The sequence below is a fragment of the Scleropages formosus genome, chromosome 12 (genome assembly GCF_900964775.1).
Source record: "Scleropages formosus chromosome 12, fSclFor1.1, whole genome shotgun sequence".
Taxonomy (NCBI): Eukaryota; Metazoa; Chordata; class Actinopteri; order Osteoglossiformes; family Osteoglossidae; genus Scleropages; species Scleropages formosus.
Genome location: NC_041817.1, coordinates 19,331,519 through 19,350,294, shown reverse-complemented (window position 1 = coordinate 19,350,294; position 18,776 = coordinate 19,331,519). Strand labels below are relative to the sequence as shown.

At 41.7% G+C, this 18,776-nt stretch overlaps 1 protein-coding gene across 1 annotated transcript; it reads left to right on the top strand.

Annotated features, from left to right (window-relative positions):
* The first annotated feature begins 1,740 nt into the window (after positions 1-1,740).
* LOC108930738 (NEDD4 family-interacting protein 2-like) lies at positions 1,741-14,557 on the top strand. Its single transcript, XM_029256961.1, has 8 exons — positions 1,741-1,994; positions 5,580-5,739; positions 7,310-7,449; positions 8,318-8,405; positions 8,860-8,984; positions 10,979-11,045; positions 12,275-12,380; positions 13,196-14,557. The coding sequence occupies exons 1-7, from the start codon at positions 1,959-1,961 to the stop codon at positions 12,376-12,378; spliced, it is 720 nt and encodes a 239-aa protein (XP_029112794.1). The 5' UTR covers positions 1,741-1,958; the 3' UTR covers positions 12,379-12,380; positions 13,196-14,557.
* Positions 14,558-18,776: the final 4,219 nt, after the last annotated feature.

Genomic DNA, 18,776 nt, shown 5'->3' with positions numbered 1-18,776 from the left:
CTTTGTCAAGGCCCTGGACAAAACACGTGCAGCTTTCGAAAACCTCAATGGAAAATTTTCTAGGTTCAGTGAAGGTAAGATAAGGGAAGGTGTCTTTGGTGCTCGGATTCGTGAACTTCTTCAAGATGATGGATTTGAACGTGCACTGCATAGCGAGGAGAAGAAGGCGTGGAAAGCTTTCGAGTTAGCAGCAACAAGTTTTCTTGGAAACAACAAGACAGAAAACTACAGGAAGTTGGTGGAAAACCTCCTCAAGGCATATAAATGCCTGGGCTGCAACATATTACTCAAGATACATTTTTGGGACTTGCATCTGGAGTTCTTTCCATCGAACTGCGGAGCATCAAGTGACGAGCACAGTGAGCGATTTCGCCAAAATATTTCGTCCGTGGAGAAATGGTACCCGGGCAAATGGAGTCCATCAATGCTTGGGGACTACTGCCAGGCAGTGACAATAGATGCTCCATTTAATGACTACGAGAGACAAGCCAAGACATGCGGAATAGACGCTGAATAAGGACTGAACTATGAACTGAAACATAGTAAGTGTTACATAAAAAGGGCAGGTAACAATATGAAGTGAAACAACCATAAACACATGAAAAGACCTAGGTTTACAATTCATGATTAAAAAATATGCTATGTACACCATATACATAGTATGTAAAATGTAAAAACTTAAATATCTTGGAAACAGTAGCCAGTCAGCAATTATAATTGGCGTATTTGAATTTAGCACATCAAAATCCATAATAGCACATTTTATCTGTGAAGCAGACAATTTTTTTGGGGAAAAATTGTTGACCAGTGTTATGTTGCATTAACGTAATAATGATGTCAGTTTTAGTGTTGGGGGACCGTTCAGTCGTTTTATTAGGAAGGTTATTAGGAAAGCGTTGCAAGTGCATGCAAATAACAAGCTTTTTTATTGGGTTCGTCGTGGTACTTTGAACAGAATGACTTGCTTCATTCATATAATGAATTAATATAAACATATGCACTTTCTGGTTTGTCATGATTTGAACTGTCCCATTGGTTCAACAAACCTCTCAATAGGATAATGAATTGCAGGTAACGCAGAAAATAAGAACATGATGTGTTTATAGCCTGATGGTTGCTGGTTCATGTATAACCCTCGCCACTGTTACCCTCTACCGTAGAAGTAGAACCAGGTACTCATTACCCTCAGTTGCTCCAGCAATCATGGTTCTTTAGTATATTGACAAAATAGAACATAACTATCATTTTGATTATTATGAATAATGGATTTTTTAAATAATGTAATAAATATAAATCACTATTAAAACAAAGTGCAAAAGCAGCAATGGCTATTATTATGTGTATCATTACGTAAGTTGACACAAAAACGGCTCCGCCAGCAGTAGGAATATTTTTCTTATTTGTAAGTTACACATACATCGCCTAAAACAATACAAATGACAAGAACAAAATATAGAACCGTATAAAAAGGCTAGAAAAAAGAGCCAGGGGAATACAAAACAAGTTGCAGTTTAGATGAACACACTGAATGATTTTTAGAGTAATAGTTTAAATTGCTTCTTTATTAGTGGAGTCCTGAATAGTAGCAATGTACTGTTTGATTTCATTTGAGAGCGCTGTAAAAAACACAAGATTAAGACTGCTTGCACAGCGCTGTTACGCTAGCAGACCGCGCATGCGCACACGAACTGAAGCGCTCACACGCAGGCGAAGTGAAGGCGCATGTGCGGTCAGCTCCGACGTCATGGACGTGCCTCGGAGGCAGCAGTCGCGTTAGTAAGGTTTAAGGGTTGAACTGTCCCGTTCGTGGATACGGTCGCGTCGTCGAGCTGTATTAGCGCATTGAGTGTCTTTTTTAAAATAAAAAGGAAAGAAAATACCTGCGGTATCTCCGTGTCACCAATCACACATTGTAGTCCAGTGTAGATTTCCGTTTGCTTTCTGGCTGTCCGACAAAGATGGACCATCACCAGGCAGCGAGCCGATACCGAGTGGTAAGGAACAGCAGCGGCGCGAGAAACACACAATCAGCACAGTAATACCACAGTAAGACCGTGTTAATCAATAAAAATGACGACGAGCGCGGTGTGTTGAGGTGTGTGTGGATGTATGAAGCGTTTCTGTGTTCCTGCGGTGCATTTGTGTTGTGTGTGGGAGGACGAGCTGTGGGTGGGTGGTCTTTTTTTTTTTTTCCCCTCCCGGGCCGAAGCCTTAGCCACGTCAGAACGCTGAAGTCCGGCGGATTTAGGGTTCTGTGCCTTTTATTGAACGAGATCGGGTGCGCGCGCTCGGGATTCGGGCACGTGGGCCGTCACAATTGTATGAGCCTCGTGCGGGAGTAACGGAGACAGGTGTGTCACCGTGTGTGTGTGTGTGTGTTGAGCTTCACCGGGAGGAAATACGTGACAAGAAGCAGCTGCAATATATTTTATTTTAGGTTATTGTCATAGATTACATTTTCCACCATGGTATGAATTTATATGTTAAATATGTAATATGATATATTTAAAGGGGGTTTACGGTACAGGTAGGGCTGTGTGATGCAACAGGTTAGCATTGCTGCGAAACACCCACTTGTCACCGGAAGGTTGCTGGGTCCAGTCCCATTTCCCACTACTCACAATTGGGTCAGATGCCGAGCGGCTTTTGAGGAACATGTCAGCTCAATAAGAAATGATGTATAATAACATGTTATACATTTTTTCAGATGGCATTTTGGTAGTAGGTGTCTTGCTGGCTGGGTTCTTTCACCTTGCAATCTGGGTTTGAATTCCAGTCCTAATGATACAGTAAACTAAAGACCCCTTGCAATATAAAATCACCAAATTTACAGTAAAGTAAAGGTTTTCTTGGGCCGTGGGGGTCACCTAAAGAGCAGTTGAAATAAGACGCTTTCAGTGTTTGCTGTTTTGATTCTTTTTGTGAACTCACAACTATAATAGTTTGTACAAAGTGGATATTTATGCTGCTGTTTTAAAATTCTTTCATTTAATTTTTTGAATAATAAAATCGGAATTGTAGGCGGCATCTTAGTCAGCGGTGTGCAAAATCCGTTCAAAATCTTGTATATGCAAAACATTAAAAGTGGTTTGAAATGTTACCTAACCTCTGAGATGTCATGTTCATATATCATTTAACTACGTTAATTGTTAATCTGCATGAACTTCTGAGCTGGGATTTGTGAACATGTTTTCGTTCTACATGTGCTTTTTAAACTCAGTAATGATCCACATTTAACAGGAGAATGAAAGTGAACTTTGATACTTGTGGAGCAGCATTTCACAAATCCTGCACAGTTACTTTACTGGAGTAAACTAAACTTTCTGAAAATCAGTTATTATTATTAAATCAGTTATTATCAGTGGTATTTTTCTTTTAAATTAACTTGCAGTGTCGATGCCCCAAAATTAAGTTATATGACGTGACATTCGCTGCCGATAAATTCGAACATTCGTAATGCCTGATTATTTTTAATACAAGGTCTTAAAATTTAAGAAGTGCTAACTGACGTAGTGTTTTCCTCAGGAGCGCTAGCGGTGACCCAGAAAAACGTATAAAACCCTTGAGACCAGCGATGAAAACGTCACACTCAGTAGACCCGAGCAAATGGCTTTGTCCTTCACCGAATCGCTTCCTGGTTATTACTGCACATCTTGATAAGTTAAAGTGCAGCAGTTGTTATAACATGAGACTCTGCAGAATGGAAATTTATCAACATCGGCTACTGATAAGTCCAAGCAAATTCCAAGCCGCCCTTCAAGCAGATCATAATGTCTCTGTATTTGTATTACTGGGCGAGCTTTTCCCAAATAACATTTTTATTAAAGCTAGATAGTCTTGTTTAAAAAAAAAAAAAAATACTAAAGGGATTTTTAGTCAGCTATAAAATTGTGGAAACCGGGAGTGATCACTGTATGTAGTGTGTTTATAATGTTATTGCTGTGAGTGTGTTATCTGTGCAGTGCCCTCAAATCAAGCTGTTGGTGTAGTGATTTGAGCTGCTGCCTTTGGATCCAAAAGGTCGTCGGTTTGAGTCTCACCACCAGCTTTAGTACCTGTGAGCAAGGCACTTACCCTAAATTGCTCCGGTAAAATTACCCTGTTGTACAAATGAGTAAATAATTGTGGGCAGCTTAACATTATAAGTCGTTTTGGAGAAATGTGTCAGCTAAATTAATAAATGTAAATGAAAATCCTTCACTCTGAGTCAAACAGGTGTGACTTCAGGAGCGATCTCTGCTCTCTCTCTTGAGATAGCCTTACACCAGGGTGGCTCTTTCCCACGAATAACACACGGTTCACTGACCCAGCGCCCTTTAGCACTTCTGTTTGCTGTCATGGCGCTTGGGTTTCAGGAGCAGTCTGGCACAAGGAAAGACATCAACTGTTTCTTGGCTCATTTGAGTAGCGAAGGCCTGGGCCAAATGGCAGAGGATCATCTGGCCTCTTGAATCAGGGAGGAAACCCATGCGCCGCTCAGCTCAGAGGTGAAAGTAGGTCTATTTTTTTTTAGGTTGCTACCTTTTTTAATGCCAAATATTAGGGCGTTTGTATCAAGGGAAGTGGCTAGAAATATGTGAAATACGGGTGAATAATAAACAGGGTTGGAAACTGACACCGGCCACCTGCCAAACGTCTGAAAAGTCGTGAAAATTTTCAGCTCCGGTGGAGGCTGCAGATAGTGTTAACAGAATTTTTAACATTTTGTCCTATGGCATATGCACCTCACCATTTCCGTTCGTTAGCCACACACTGCAGGATAAACAGTGCAGCGCACACAGCTCTCAACAGAGAAAGGCAAAACTAAGTGAAACATCATGTTTTGACTTTATTTTGTAGAAGAAATGTTGCGATTGTAAATAATTTGAGTGCCTTTCATAGTTTTATCATCCTTCATTTTTTTTTTTCCTTTTGGTTTATTTTCTCTTTTTGTAAAGCACTTTGAGCGGCCAAATTCGTATGAAAGATACTGTATAAATAAAGTTGTTATTATTATTCATCCGCTCTGGCTAGTGGATCCAGGAGCCAAAGTCATACCCCTGTCATGAGACACGTACTGAAACGGAACTCTGGTACGTGTCTCATGACAGAAGAGGGTGGGAGGGGGCGTGGGGGTGGTGGTGGTAAGGAAAGCTTCCCCACACACTCCAGTAATGAACAGAAAGAGAGTTTCACAGATATTGATCACAGTACTCATATGCCCAAGGGGATCAGTTATTGCATTACAAAGTTGTGCTGTGATGTTGGAGACCTTAACAAATCAGTGCTGACAACAAACAGTTTTCCAGTAACGGTGAAGACGTTGGTGCTAAACCTCGGAGTCTGCGTTGTTCCAAGAAACGGGGGGGTTTCACGCTTATTTTTATCGAGAGCTGCTCCGAGATGCAACGGGTAGCTCTGGTGCCTCACATCTACCGGATCGCAGTGTGACTCGGTCTGCGTGGAGTTTCCCTGTTCTTCTCACGTTCACATTGGGTTTCCTCCCACGGTCCAAAGACATTTTTCGGGTGAAGCGTTCGCTAAATTGTCCGTTTCCTTTCTATTAAACGGCATAATTTGTTTCTGCTGTCGGAATACAGTTGCATAACGAGGACGATCCCTCTGAAGCGTCAACCAGCGCAGAGGCCTCCGCATCCAGTCAGGCGGCAGCCCTTCCTGCCGATCCCGGCCTGTCGGTGGAAGCAGAGGCCCCGCCCCCTCCATATACTAGCGTGGCTATTGGAGCGACAGCAGCACCAGGTAGTGTGTACAAAAGCATGGAGCAGTACCACATTCTTTTCCTTTGGAGGATGAAATTCATGTCACCATATATATTTCTTTTTTTTGCAGTCAGTTTTCCGTACAGAACAAAACTAGGGTTGCACATTATTTGTTTAGTTGACACTTTGGGGTGACTTAGTGTTAAATTGTTTGCAACGCTTTACCCATATACACAGCTGGATCATTTTTACTTGAGTGATTTTGGGTAAGTATCCTGATCAGGGGTACTGCAGAGGGTATATGGATAGGAACCTACCTGCGTTGAGTACGTGGTGACATCTCTAACTGCTACGCCACCTGCTGTCCCAGGTACATGCTAGTAAAGTACACTGCACAGTCGGACTTCTTTTTTTTAGAAGCCTTTAAACATGGTACAAAGTCTGGAAACACATTCGGCTTTCTTTCGTTTGCTTCAAAGTCAGTACTAGACATTTCTAACTTTCCTTTGCTAGTTAGGGAATTCTACAAGGGGAAAAAAACACTCCTTAGTGGGTTTTCACAAAATGGGAATATCTGAGAAAGAGATGTTTATTTCAGTGGACTGCATGGTTAGAACACTCTGTCCCTCAAAACTAGGCAGGTTACATTAATGGGAAATGTGCGCTGTGATATGTCTTGGCAGCATTACACAGGGAGAGGTGTCAAGTCATGCGTGACGTAATGCAGCACAGCGGAGCGCAACGTCTCCCAGCTGCATATGCAGCATCGTGTGGCTCCCACACTTCTCATTTGCTGTGTGTTGCTTAGAAACATCATACTACTTTTTCTGTTAATGGCTCTTATTAAAAAAATAAATAAATAAATAAGAGCAAGCACCCCCTCCCCTCACACAGGGCATTTGGAATGCCTCAAAAGACAAGGTGTTTACCTCTCCGCACGGCTAAGTGTCCCTGTTACCCTGTAAACGTCAGACTGAAAGATGCTGGACAGTGAGTTCTCGCTGTATGAGTAGCAACTCTCTTCCTGCATTTGGAGCCTTCAGCCAGGTTTTCCTGCATCACATGGTTAAATGCCTCACACAGATATCTGAGAATTACGAACTGGCCACAACGCCTGTTACCGATTGAGGAAAGTCTCCTGCACCAGGATAACCAGGCCTGTTAGGCCTGTTATTGGCATTTATAGAGTTGCTTCTACTGTATCCTTCTAAGACCCAACAAAGAAAGGTGTTTTTTTTTTATGTCTTTAAATCTTTTTTTTGTTTCTCTTAATTGCTTATGAAAGTTGTCAAAGCCCCACCCCTAAACATGCGGTATCAAATAAAATGCATATAATGATACATGTTATGTATGTATAACTCTCTTGTGTGTGAGATATGTACTATACTGTATATACTATATATAAGTTGCATAAGGATAGAGCACTGAAGTATGTACACTTTTGGAGATCTGCTTAAAAACATTTGTCCTCTAGCTTGGACAAAAAATGAATGGAAGGGTTTCAGGAGTATGTGTTTGTGTGTCAAGTTTTGGCCTGAAATGAAGATGAAACCATCCTGATGGTTCTCCCTCTTCTTTCTCTGAAGTTCTCTTTCTTTGGTCTCCTACAGAGAATGGCTTCCAGGGAGACTTCCCAGTACCGCCCCCTTACAGCGTGGCGACTTCCTTGCCCACCTACGATGAGGCAGAGAAGGCCAAAGCAGCTGCCATGGCAGCGGCGGCAGTTGACGTGGCGGCAACAGCACATAGGGTAAACTTCACTGTCCTCACAGCCTTGCGCACCGGGACAAACCGGAACCCAGCACCGTCGCCGGACCACAGCAGAGTCAATAAAGAGTGTGTCTCGCATTAAAGTGAAACGCATCCCGGTTAAGTAGGTTGGGGTGTGGGGATGGTGCTTCTGGGGTCTGTTCAGCTTCAGATGTTTGTGTTTGTCTGGTTTGCGAATGGAGGGAGACCGTTCACCAGCAGGCCCCTGTAATATATGTGTTGAAGACCACAGAGAACAGCACGAGTCGTTTTCAGAATCGCCGAGCTGCGCTTCTGACCGACACGTTGTACTTTTATGTGATATCCGGGGGGTTTTCAAATCCCCCTCTTGATCACAAGTTGTTCTCCCTCCAGCCTGTGTAATAATGTCGTCGTGTCAAATGTGATAGGATTTTTCTGTGGTCATGCTGTTGCTTTGCAGAGGATTAATTGATACTTGCTGGGGCAAACATAATGGTGGTGTTGTATGAAGAAAAATACAAGAGCACAATTTTTTTGAGTAGTGCGAGTTAATGATTCTGCGGTATTTAACCCTGATTGAAATTAATTTTTGTAACCAGGCCTGGAGTCCATGATCAGTTTTTTTTTTTTTTTTTTTTTTTTTTTTTGTTCCTAGCTACCAAGTAGGATGAAAGTACAAACAAAATCTCCCTGTAAAAAAAAAAAAAAAAACAAAAAATAAAGAAAACACACTGCTCCAGAGTGGTAACATGTAAAAATGAATGAAAGAATGTATGGAATAAAAAAGTTCAGGACAGAAATGGTGGTAAATGACTCCGGCATTGAGCTACCTGTGCTCGGTTCCATGGGAGTGACACTTCTTTCTCTTGTGGGATCTCCTCCACCAGGAGGAGGATATTCCGCCCCGGGAAGATGTCACTGATGCCGACCAGCTGAGAGTTGGGAATGATGGGATTTTCATGTTGGCCTTTTTCAGTATGTCACCTGTTTTATTACAGTCCAACGCAGAGATTGTGTATTTCATTTGGCCATTTGCATTATATCCTCCATAGCACTTTAATGTTGAAAACATCAAAGCTTTTCCTAAGACAGTCAAGGAAACTTGAAATGTTATGCTGAATTGTGAAATGTATAATTCTCCCTCTGGCAACATTTTCTTCAGCTATTGCAGGTTTAGTTTTGAAATGGAAGTAACTTTGCCCTCAGGCATTGGTAAAGCAGTAAGAGTAATTAAATTAAAATTACTGTACAAGTTTACTCAAGGTAACCAAATTCCAAGCACACGTAGAGCCACCAGAGGGTGCCCTCCACCAAGAAACTGGTTAGGTACACCAGCTTGTTAGCAAGAGGTATTTGAAATGATTTGTTAGGCTTTTTGTTGTTGTTAAAATTACCTTGTAAAAAGTTTATTTTGCTCTTGTCAAAACAGTGGCTTTCCTCTTCAACTGGATTGGCTTTTGCCTCTCCTTTTGCCTGACCAACACCATAGCGGGCAGATATGGTGCCATTTGTGGGTTCGGGCTCTCCTTGATCAAGTGGATTCTCATTGTCAGGGTACGTGGACACACTTTCACCCAGCTTGCTTTGTTTTGAAGTGTACCACAAGTGCCTTTATCAGTGCTGTGCATTTTTAATGGCTTTTTTGTTGGAATGTCTGACCTTGAAAAGAGCTGTGGTGTGTTTCTGCATAGTGGATGGCCAGAGGTTTGGATGTTGAGCAGTGGAAGACAGCTTTGGGCAGGAATATTAAATTGATGTTTCTTGAGTACCAAGTCTAAGAGTATTGTCTTCTAGGCAGGTAGTAAACCACCTGACCGTAGTTGCTGTCTTGACTGAGGCATTTTTACTGCTCATTTGAGTTCATAGTTGTGCAAATGGAGGTGGGAACCTACACATTGAGCCCTGGCCACTGTGCTCCGGGCACATACAGTCATGTGAAAAAGAAAGTACACCCTTCTTGAATTCTATGATTTTTACATATCAGGACATAATAAAAAATCATCTGGTCCTTAGCAGGTCTCAGGTAAATACAACCTCAGATGAACAACAACACATGACATATTTCACTGTGTCATGATTTATTTAACAAAAATAAAGTCAAAACGGAGAAGCCATGTGTGAAAAACTAAGTACACCCTTACTGCTTCCATAGGAAGTAAGAGGATAAGTAGCAGGCAGGTGCTGCTAATCAAATGCCCCTGATTAACTGATCATCAGCAAGTGTGACCACCTCTATAAAAGCAGAAGTTTTGGCAGTTTACTGGTCTGGGCATTCAGGTACAATTAGAAAAAGACTGAACAAGTATGGTTTGTTTGGAAGGGTTGCCAGGAGAAAGCCTCTCCTCTCTCTAAAGAACATGGCAGCACGGCTTAGGTTTGCAAAGTTGCATCCGAACAAACCACAAGATGTCCGGAACAATGTCCTTTGGACAGACGAGACCAAAGTGGAGATGTTTGGCCATAATGCACAGCGCCACGTTTGGCAGCACAAACACCTCATACCAACTGTCAAGCACGGTGGTGGAGGGGTGATGATTTGGGCTTGTTTTGCAGCCATAGGACCTGGGCACCTTGCAGTCATTGAGTCGACCATGAACTCTTCTGTATACCAAAGTATTCTGGAGTCAAACGTGAGGGCCTCTGTCCAACAGCTAAAGTCTGGCTGAAATTGGGTCATGCAACAAGACAATGATCCCAAGAACACCAGCAAATCTACAACAGAATGGCTGAAAAAGAAAAGAATCAAGGTGTTGCAATGGCCCAGTCAAAGTCCAGACCTCAACCTGATTGAAATGCTGTGGCGGGACCTTAAGAGATGTGCATAAACAAATGTCCGCACACCTCAATGAACTGAAGCAACGTTGTAAAGAAGAGTGGGCCAAATTTCCTCCACAACGATGTGAGAGACTGATAAAGTCATACAGAAAATGATTCATTCAAGTTATTGCTGCTAAAGGTGGTTCTACAAGTTATTGAATCATGGGGTGTACTTAGTTTTTCACATGGCTTCTCCGTTTTGGCTTTATTTTTGTTAAATAAGTCATAACATGGTGAAATATGTCATGTGTTGTTGTTCATCTGAGGTTGTATTTACCTGATTAAGACCTGCTAAGGACCAGATGATTTTTTTTTTTTTTATTATGTCCTGATACGTAAAACCACAGAATTCAAAGAGGGTGTACTTTCTTTTTCACATGACTGTAGTTCCATATGCTGACCTGCCCTCCACCTTGCACTGCATCCTGTAGAATAAACACTGAGCTCTGAGGTCAAAGTTCAACTAGGAATCTTTGCTATAGCATTTGGTGATTTTACTCAGACCAGGGGGTTGCAAGTTTCATTTTTATTTCTCTTGATATGAGCACAAAAGCAGTAGGGGTTTATATTTTATTTATTGTTCACCTTGATGGTACCTAAATCAGTAGGATTTTGGGTTTCTTAGTAGACGTATTCAACTTTTCGGCTTCCTCTCTGCAGCTTAGAGGAACCAGCTGGAAAAAAAAAGTTCATAAGTCTCTTAATGACCATTCTTTTTTTCTAAATTTCAGTTTTCAGACTATTTTCCTGGATATTTCAACGGTCAGTACTGGCTCTGGTGGATATTCCTTGTTTTGGGTGAGTAACTAAGAAACAGCCTTTGCAGAATTATGGTTTTGAATGAGAGCTTGTGTATCCGAAACCATGCAGGTTTAGTTGGTCTATAAATTTTTATGGCTGTGCCAAAAATATTTATGATTTTTGTTGTGAAGCAGAAATGTTTCATAAAACGTATTGCGAGCAGTTCGTGGGACTTTTTTCACGTTTCTGAACACGATTGTTAATTTAAAGAATATATTATCTAGTCAGTTGTGGACTGTTGTGAAGGTTGTTTTTCTCCAGCACTGATACATTGCTATCAGTTTAAAAAAAAAAAAAAAAAAGGTCTTGTTTTCCATTCCAAAATGAAAAGTATAGTGAAGTGCAGGGTGAGTTTGCCCTGCAGTGAAGTAATCGTGTTGGGCGGAGACAGGTAGCAAAACAAATGGTATCACGCCGAAAGCTCATTTGACTGTCTTGTGTCAGGCTGCCGATACGTGCACTTAAACGGTTTCGGCACGTCTCACTAGGATCCGTGACCTTAAATTCACTTGCTTCCGGAGAGCCTCTCTTCATACTGCCTTTGCTCCTTTGTTTAATACCGCCTTGTCTGCCGACTGCAGACGGGTAATAAGACGGATCGATGGCAGCCGCACACACGTTCCCCTCCTGCCCAGGTTCTCTCCATCACAGGGCGTGCTGCCCTACAGATGTGGCGTCCGACCTGTGGTACTTCGTCAAAAAAATCCCTGGAGTCTCCCTTCCACATCAGAAGGAAGCGGAATCAACCCATGACTCTGGTTGGCGGATGAGCTGCGCCGTACTGAGCTTTTCCTGCTTTATTTGAGCGTTCGTGATCCGAGCTCTATGGCTCGCACAGCCCTGCCTGCCAGAGCAGTGAAGACCTGAAGGTCACAGGGCCAGCTAGAGGAACTTATAGAAAGGGTGGATTTAACATGTGTAAAGTGGGAAAAATACAAGCAAGTTCAAGTCTGTTAAAGGTGTTGATAAAATTACTTTTTTTGTGGTTTAACTAGAACCTCCGCTAAAGCTGCATATTTGTGCGTTGTGCTTGTGGATACAATATCTTCTAAAGGAGCAGGTTGGTTAAGAACCTTGTACAAGCGTACCTTGTTAGGGCCCCTCCTGGGACTTGAACCGCCAGCCTTACAGGTAGAAGTCTCTCCACTGTCGGTGTGTCCTGTCCAGCACCTTGAGCTGTGTGTGTTGTCCTTCTGTTCACTTACACCTGCTTCTCTGTCCTCCAGGTCTTCTGCTCTTCTTCAGGGGATTTGTGAATTACCTGAAAGTGCGCAACATGTCCGAAAGCACGGCAGCACCCCACAGAACCCGTTTCTTCTTTCTGTACTAGAGGTAAGGGTTTGGTCCTGTGTTCTGGGTCCAAGCCCTCAGGCAGGTGAAACCAACCACAAGTTGGATGTCCTGCAGATACACGGTCCTTCTGTTGCTTTTGCATGAAATTTTCTTACCTGGGTTTGGGTAAAAGGGGGCGTAGTGGTGCAGCGGGTTTGGCCGGGTCCTGCTCTTTGGCAGGTCTGAGGTTCAAGTCCCACTTGGGGTGCCTTGCGATGAACTGGCATCCCATTCTGGGTGTGTCCCCTCCCCCTCCAGTCTTACGCCCTGGGTTGCCGGGTTAGGCTCCAGTTCGCTGCAGCCCCACTTAGGACAAGCGGTTTCTGTGTGTGTGTGTGTGTGTGTGTGTGTGTGTGTGTGTGTGTGTGTGTGTGTGTGTGTGTGTCAGAGTTTGGGTAACACTTGTCGGGGGAACTTACTTGTGCATTTTGATGGTTTTGTTTTTGATTTTTCTAGTCCTTGTAATACTAGCAGGTTACCCCCATCCAGCCTACGTGTGATGTGGTGCTCTTGGTATTTGTGTTCAGATACAGGTTGTAATTTGACTTCATTCTGAATTCTCTTCTGGTATAACAAAGAAAGTTAATGGGGACAGCTGGTAGTGTAGTGGTTAGAGCTGCTGCCTTTGGACCCAAAGGTCGCAGGTTCAGTTTCTATCTCCAGCTGTTGTACTCTTGAGCAAGGTACTTACCCTAAATTGCTCTAGTAAAATTTCTCCAGCTGAATAAATTGGAGAATAATTGTAAGTACTTGGACGTTGTAAGTTGCTTTGGAGAAAAGTGTCAGAAAAATGTAATACTCTATAATTTTTTTAGGGTCTGCCAAGAGATTTCATCAGTGTCAGACTGTGCGACAATGCCAGAACTGGATTCAGGTCACTGGACCCTCCTAGATTCACTACAGTGAACCAAAAACAGAAATGTAACACATTAAAAATAAGTACGGATGAAGTATAATTTGCTGTCACTAACATAGCCATCTATTCAGTTTTAGGTTTTTGAAAGGAGGAAAAAAAAAAAAAAAAAAACTGTATATCTATGTGAGACAAAACCTATCAAACCTGCTTAATGTCCCAAAAGAAAAAAGGCAGTTTGTAAATGAGCAGATTGTGTAGTAAATATACAGAAAAGTACAAAAATGCAATGAATGAATCTTATGTCTTACATAGTAGTTCATCCTTGGGACATGGTACATATTCCGTTAATGTGTTGTTTTTTTTTTTTTTTTTAGACAGGACCTTGGAAATTGCAAACTTTGCACTCTTTGTCTGCTGTTTAATATTTGCTTTTATTAATGAGGGGTTTTTAAACCTTAAACTGAAGTTTATGCCAATTTGTATTATGAATGCACTATTCAGGAATTTTTTTTTCTCCCCCTCCAGACATTTGTCTGGCTTTTACATTGTTGAGCATAAATGTACAGCTTTGCCAAGTGGTTTATGAACTGGAATTTGTACTTTTGATTATACTTGCCTTTATGCCTTTTTTCTTTCCTAAAAGGGAGCTTCAGTAGAGTTTGTAATTTGTAGTGTAGTTTGTGTAATGACAGCACTTTTACAGTCTTCAGACTGGTTTTCTGTTTACCTTCAGCAAAATACAAACATATATGTGCAAACATACAAACACAAGATGTTCGTTGTGATTTGGTGTCCGGCCTATGAGAAAAAGCAGAGAGCGGTTTCCTTTTCAGCACATTTTTGTCACCTTTTGTTTCTTCTTGTACTTTATTTGGTGACAATGGGGAAAAGAAAGAAACAGCTTAATTCTAGTGTCCATTTTCTGTGTGAAGGAGCTTAGAATAAGACATGAGATTTTATATCTATAAAACATCTTGAATTATACAATTTTAATCTGTCTCCATCATATATTCTTTAAATACAGTAGCCTGAAGTGACAGGCTCTAACCTTTATTTGATTATTCAACATATATCAAATTTCTTCATGTATCATTCCATGAAACCATGTTTAGCAACTTTACAGTCTTAAACAAGTAACAACAAATGCATGATTAACTTGAGCTGGCTGATATTACAATGCAATATTATAGTCTTAAGAAAAACCAACCAAATTGTCTGTTTTTTGTTTGAAATGATTCTGAATTTCTCAACTTGAAACGGTTATGTATGCTTCTTGTAAATTTGACAAGGTCTGCAAAATGTCAATAAATTTCAAAATGCATCTTGTAATTCTTTTTGTCTCCTTCCATATACACTGAGGGCCAATCTGACTGTCCAGCTGAAATTTGTATGAAGTCTGCAAAAGGTCACCTTTCTTTTTCAGTGTTTAATGGAATTCTTGACATTTAAGTGCGTTAATGCAGCAATCCTTCATCTATTTAAAATCTGTTAACGCATCTTCTTGAGAAAAGGTAATTAAATTGCATTTATGGTACTTTAAAAGACTTTGTTTTCCTTTGTTGTAAGACTATTAATACAACATTTCAGTGTAAATAACTACTATTAATTAGATATTTTATTAGCTTTGTATAAACTCAATTGTTTGTGGCTTTTACACGGTTTGTGTAAGTGCATGTTCTGCTCTAATGCAGCACTTCTCTACTCTTCCCTACACCTCATCAGGAATGCTGCGCTCCCCTACCTCTGGTCACCTGGTAGTTTCAGGAAGCTGCATCTTCCCAGTTCCCGTGTTTTTTGAACCGTGAACGCATCTTTTCTCATTAGTGTAGTGCTTTTTTTGCAATTTTTTTTTTTTTTTTTTTAACACATTTCATTATCCACAATGCCTGGTGGTAAATGTGCACTTCAAGGAAAACGAGAACCGTCTTGCAAGCGTACAGCAATCAGTTTGGAGTTGAAATTGAAAATAATAAGGAAGCGCGAAGGTGGACAAAGACTATCGTCTATAGCAATGGAACCAGGTTTAGCCGTATCGACTGTAAATGCGATAGCGAAGAATGCTGCACTCATAAAGGAGCATGCAATGATGTCGAATGGTGAGGGAGGAGGGGGAATTTGACATACGTAACTTTTGACTTGCGTAAGGGGCTGCAGAACGGGCTATTTGCGCAAGTCGAGGAGTGTCTGTACTTATTCTAAATTGCTCCAGTAAAATTATCCATCAGTATGAAAGGGTAAATAATTGTAAATACCTTAATATTCTAAGTTGCTTTGGAGAAAAGTGTCAGCCAAATGAGTAAATGTAATGCACGGTAACTTAAGCGACTGTTTCGAAGTACATATTTTGCAGTACTGAAGGACTCGTTTAAAAGGCCATTTGAAACGTACATGTTGCTGTAGTTTTTTTAAGGCTATATGCTTCAGATCCACCCTTTTGAAACTTGTATAGTTTTGTGTATTTGCATAATGCATGTATATGCCACATTTGCTGCTTCACAGCACTTCCTCCTTTTTCTCTGCTGGTTGCATCTGAAATATTCAAATCCTTTCCAACAGTTGCCACCCCCACACAAAGCAGGGGGGAGAGGTGGCGAGAACCCTTTGAATACCTATCGCATTTGTATCGCATCCTTGTTTAAATACAGGGCCCCTAAGCTTCGACTGTAGCCCCGATGACACACATAAGCGGTTAAACCTGCGTGACCGCAAACGGGCTGGAACGTAACCGAGACCAGATACAGCTGAGCAGGTCCGAATGCAGGTCCAGCTGTTATTGTGATCAACACAAATCAAAGCCAGTGCCATGACCAGAACAAAACCGCTGGCCCGGCAAGAGTTTGGAACGGAAATTACGAACTAAAACCAAACAAAAAACTGAACTTGCGATCTGGAAGCCTGCGAATCTGTCACTTCCACAGTGGGCCCTTACGCTGCTCACTCTTAATACACTACATCGATGATGTGGTCGGTGGTTTAGAGACTCCGCTGCAGCAGGTAGAGGGTGTAACCAGGCCCTGCACTATGCACACCCCTCCTAAAGGCCCAGCGTGCTGATTCTAGTCAAAGTCCATATTCACAAGGCTTCAGATTGTGACCAGATAAAATTACATTAATGACCAGCAGAGGATGCCTGTTTTGCAGAATCGTCTGTAAACGTGCGTGTGCGCGGGCGCTCGTACGCCGGAGTTCCGCTTTGTAGACCTGAACGCGACTCCGCCGTGGTTTACACGGGCTGTCGGGACTCATGAACATTAAATATAAATTGAAGAAATCTGTGCCCAGAAGACGGGGGACAAACACTTCTGTCTTTTTCTTAATGTCGAAACCGCACGCTGTGGAAGCACAGCTCTTCGGCACTTGTGTTTGCGAAAGAAATGGAACTACAGCCCGTTGAAAGAGAAACTGTAATGGTTTATTAAAATCTTATTAAAGTATTTCTTTCTCCTTTGGGGACGGAGCCTCGTAACAAAAACCAAATGTATTTTCCAACCAGAAATGGGCTTCATTAAACTATGTGATTATTGTGCATATTTTAGATATATTAACGTAGAGGGAACACATTTGCACTTCCCCGTTTCCTCATTTCTTAACATCTACAGTGCCTATTCAGCACACACACAGAATAATCTTTGCATTAGTATTCGAAAAGTAAGGGAAGCGTTCTAGACCTCAATGTGAAGATTATATTTTATATTGCTGCAGAACTTTGTTTAAGCTGCGAAAGGCAATTGTATTTCAAGACCGTCTTTGACTTTTTGACCCCACATCAGTGAATGCTCCACTGTCGGATGTTGTATGAAACAAGAATACATCTTCGCTGTGAGAATGTAGCTCGTGACTGCAGTTTTTCGGGCAACGCGCGCCAGTGGATGGTTCAACAGGACACGCGGAGTGTGCGGCAGGTTACCTACAACAGCTGGTGTCCACATGTGTGGAGCTCCGACCTTTACACAGAACTCTGTTTGTATTATTGTTTGTACTTCAGCGGTGTCCCCCGGACGACATATGCTGCAAAAATGTACCGGCAGCCATATGTTAGGTGTGCCGTGAAAACAAACGAAATTCTGGGGCGCAGTAACTAGCTTTGCAAAAGTCGCTGTGTAAGTATACATAGATTTGTTGGTGTGCAAGTGATTTGAATGAACAGTAATTTTAAACTGAGCACAATAACCACATTTTTCTCCATCTCTGAAAATTACAGCAAGGAATTACAGTCATTTGGAGATCAGAAGTTTTTTTTTTAATCTATCTATCTATCTATCTATCTATCTATCTATCTATCTGTTTTAGTGTACATGTCCCTCTAGCATTTGTGTGCTTTACAAAGACCATACTATACTGTGCAAGTTAATTTTTAATTGATTTTTGTTGAGAAATACAAGCATTTCCCATTGGTTTTGAAAACAGACATTTTCTTTGATTTAATTTTAATAAATGCATGCCGTCGTAGATCTACGACACAAATGAAATAATTGCTAATTGTGAGCCCAGCAGCGGTACAGTGATTTACAAATGCAAAATTGTAATGTGGAGTTTTGCTAGGTGATGTTATCAAGATATGTGAAGAAAGTGGGCTATTTCGCAATGATTAAAAACAAACAAATGTAAGGTTCAGGCTTGCTTCCTGCAGGATTCCACTTCCCACTCCGCGTCGACGCCGGGGTCCCGGGCACATCCTGGTGCGTCCCGTTTGACAAGGTTAATCCATCCTGATGAAACGCAGCGGCGGCTGGCCTCACTCCTCACAGATTCCTTCCGATAACCATAACATGAACCCTGGCAAGCAGACGGCAGAGCCACAAAACCCACCCGACTGTTTCGCTCAGCAAATCTCCGGGGATGTCTTGCCAGCAGCTCGCCATGGAAGTGTAGAGTAGATTTGGATGGGTCAGCGCATTTCGAGGTTGTTTAAACCATATGCTCAATATGGGAAACGTACTTGCATGTAGTTCAGCTTTGGACCCGTTTCAGAACAACAGGCTGACAGCACGTACAGTGCTGCTTAAAAGTGTGTGAACCCCTTGTGTCCCTTAGTTTTACCACAAATTCGTTATTTAATGAGAAGCAGTCTTTCTCATCTGACATAATAGGTGTGTAATGACCAATTCCACATGTTGCTTTAGAGGAAATGGTGCGTAATAGAAAAATGGATAAAACAATTACATTCCCTATAGGGTTCAGATACTTTCAAGCAGCACTGTACATTAATGGGCCGCACAGAGGTGCAGCGGGTGGCGTCGATGTCTCACAGGACCTAGGCTGTAGGTTTGGATGTGGGTTCAAACCCGACTCAGTACGTGTGGTATGTTTTCATGCCCGTAGTAGAATAACGGAAGTAGGGCAGGTGCAAAAGTAAGTGAAGCGGAAGGTGCATCGGTTAAACCAAGAAGGTCAGTAGAGTTGGGTGTTTAAATCGTAATCATTTATTCATTTTATAAGTTTTTTCAAGAATTAAGGTTTAGGTTTTGTAAGTCTAATCTAAGTCTTTCGTACAAGAAGAATGACCATCCCTATGGGGGATATATATTAACATCCTTTCA

Coding starts and splice junctions, on each gene's coding strand:
- LOC108930738 (XM_029256961.1), top strand. CDS start 1,959: ATGGACCATCACCAGGCAGCGAGCCGATACCGAGTG. Junction 1,995..5,579: donor CAGCGAGCCGATACCGAGTG/GTAAGGAACAGC, acceptor GTCGGAATACAG/TTGCATAACGAGGACGATCC. Junction 7,450..8,317: donor TGGCGGCAACAGCACATAGG/GTAAACTTCACT, acceptor CTCCTCCACCAG/GAGGAGGATATTCCGCCCCG.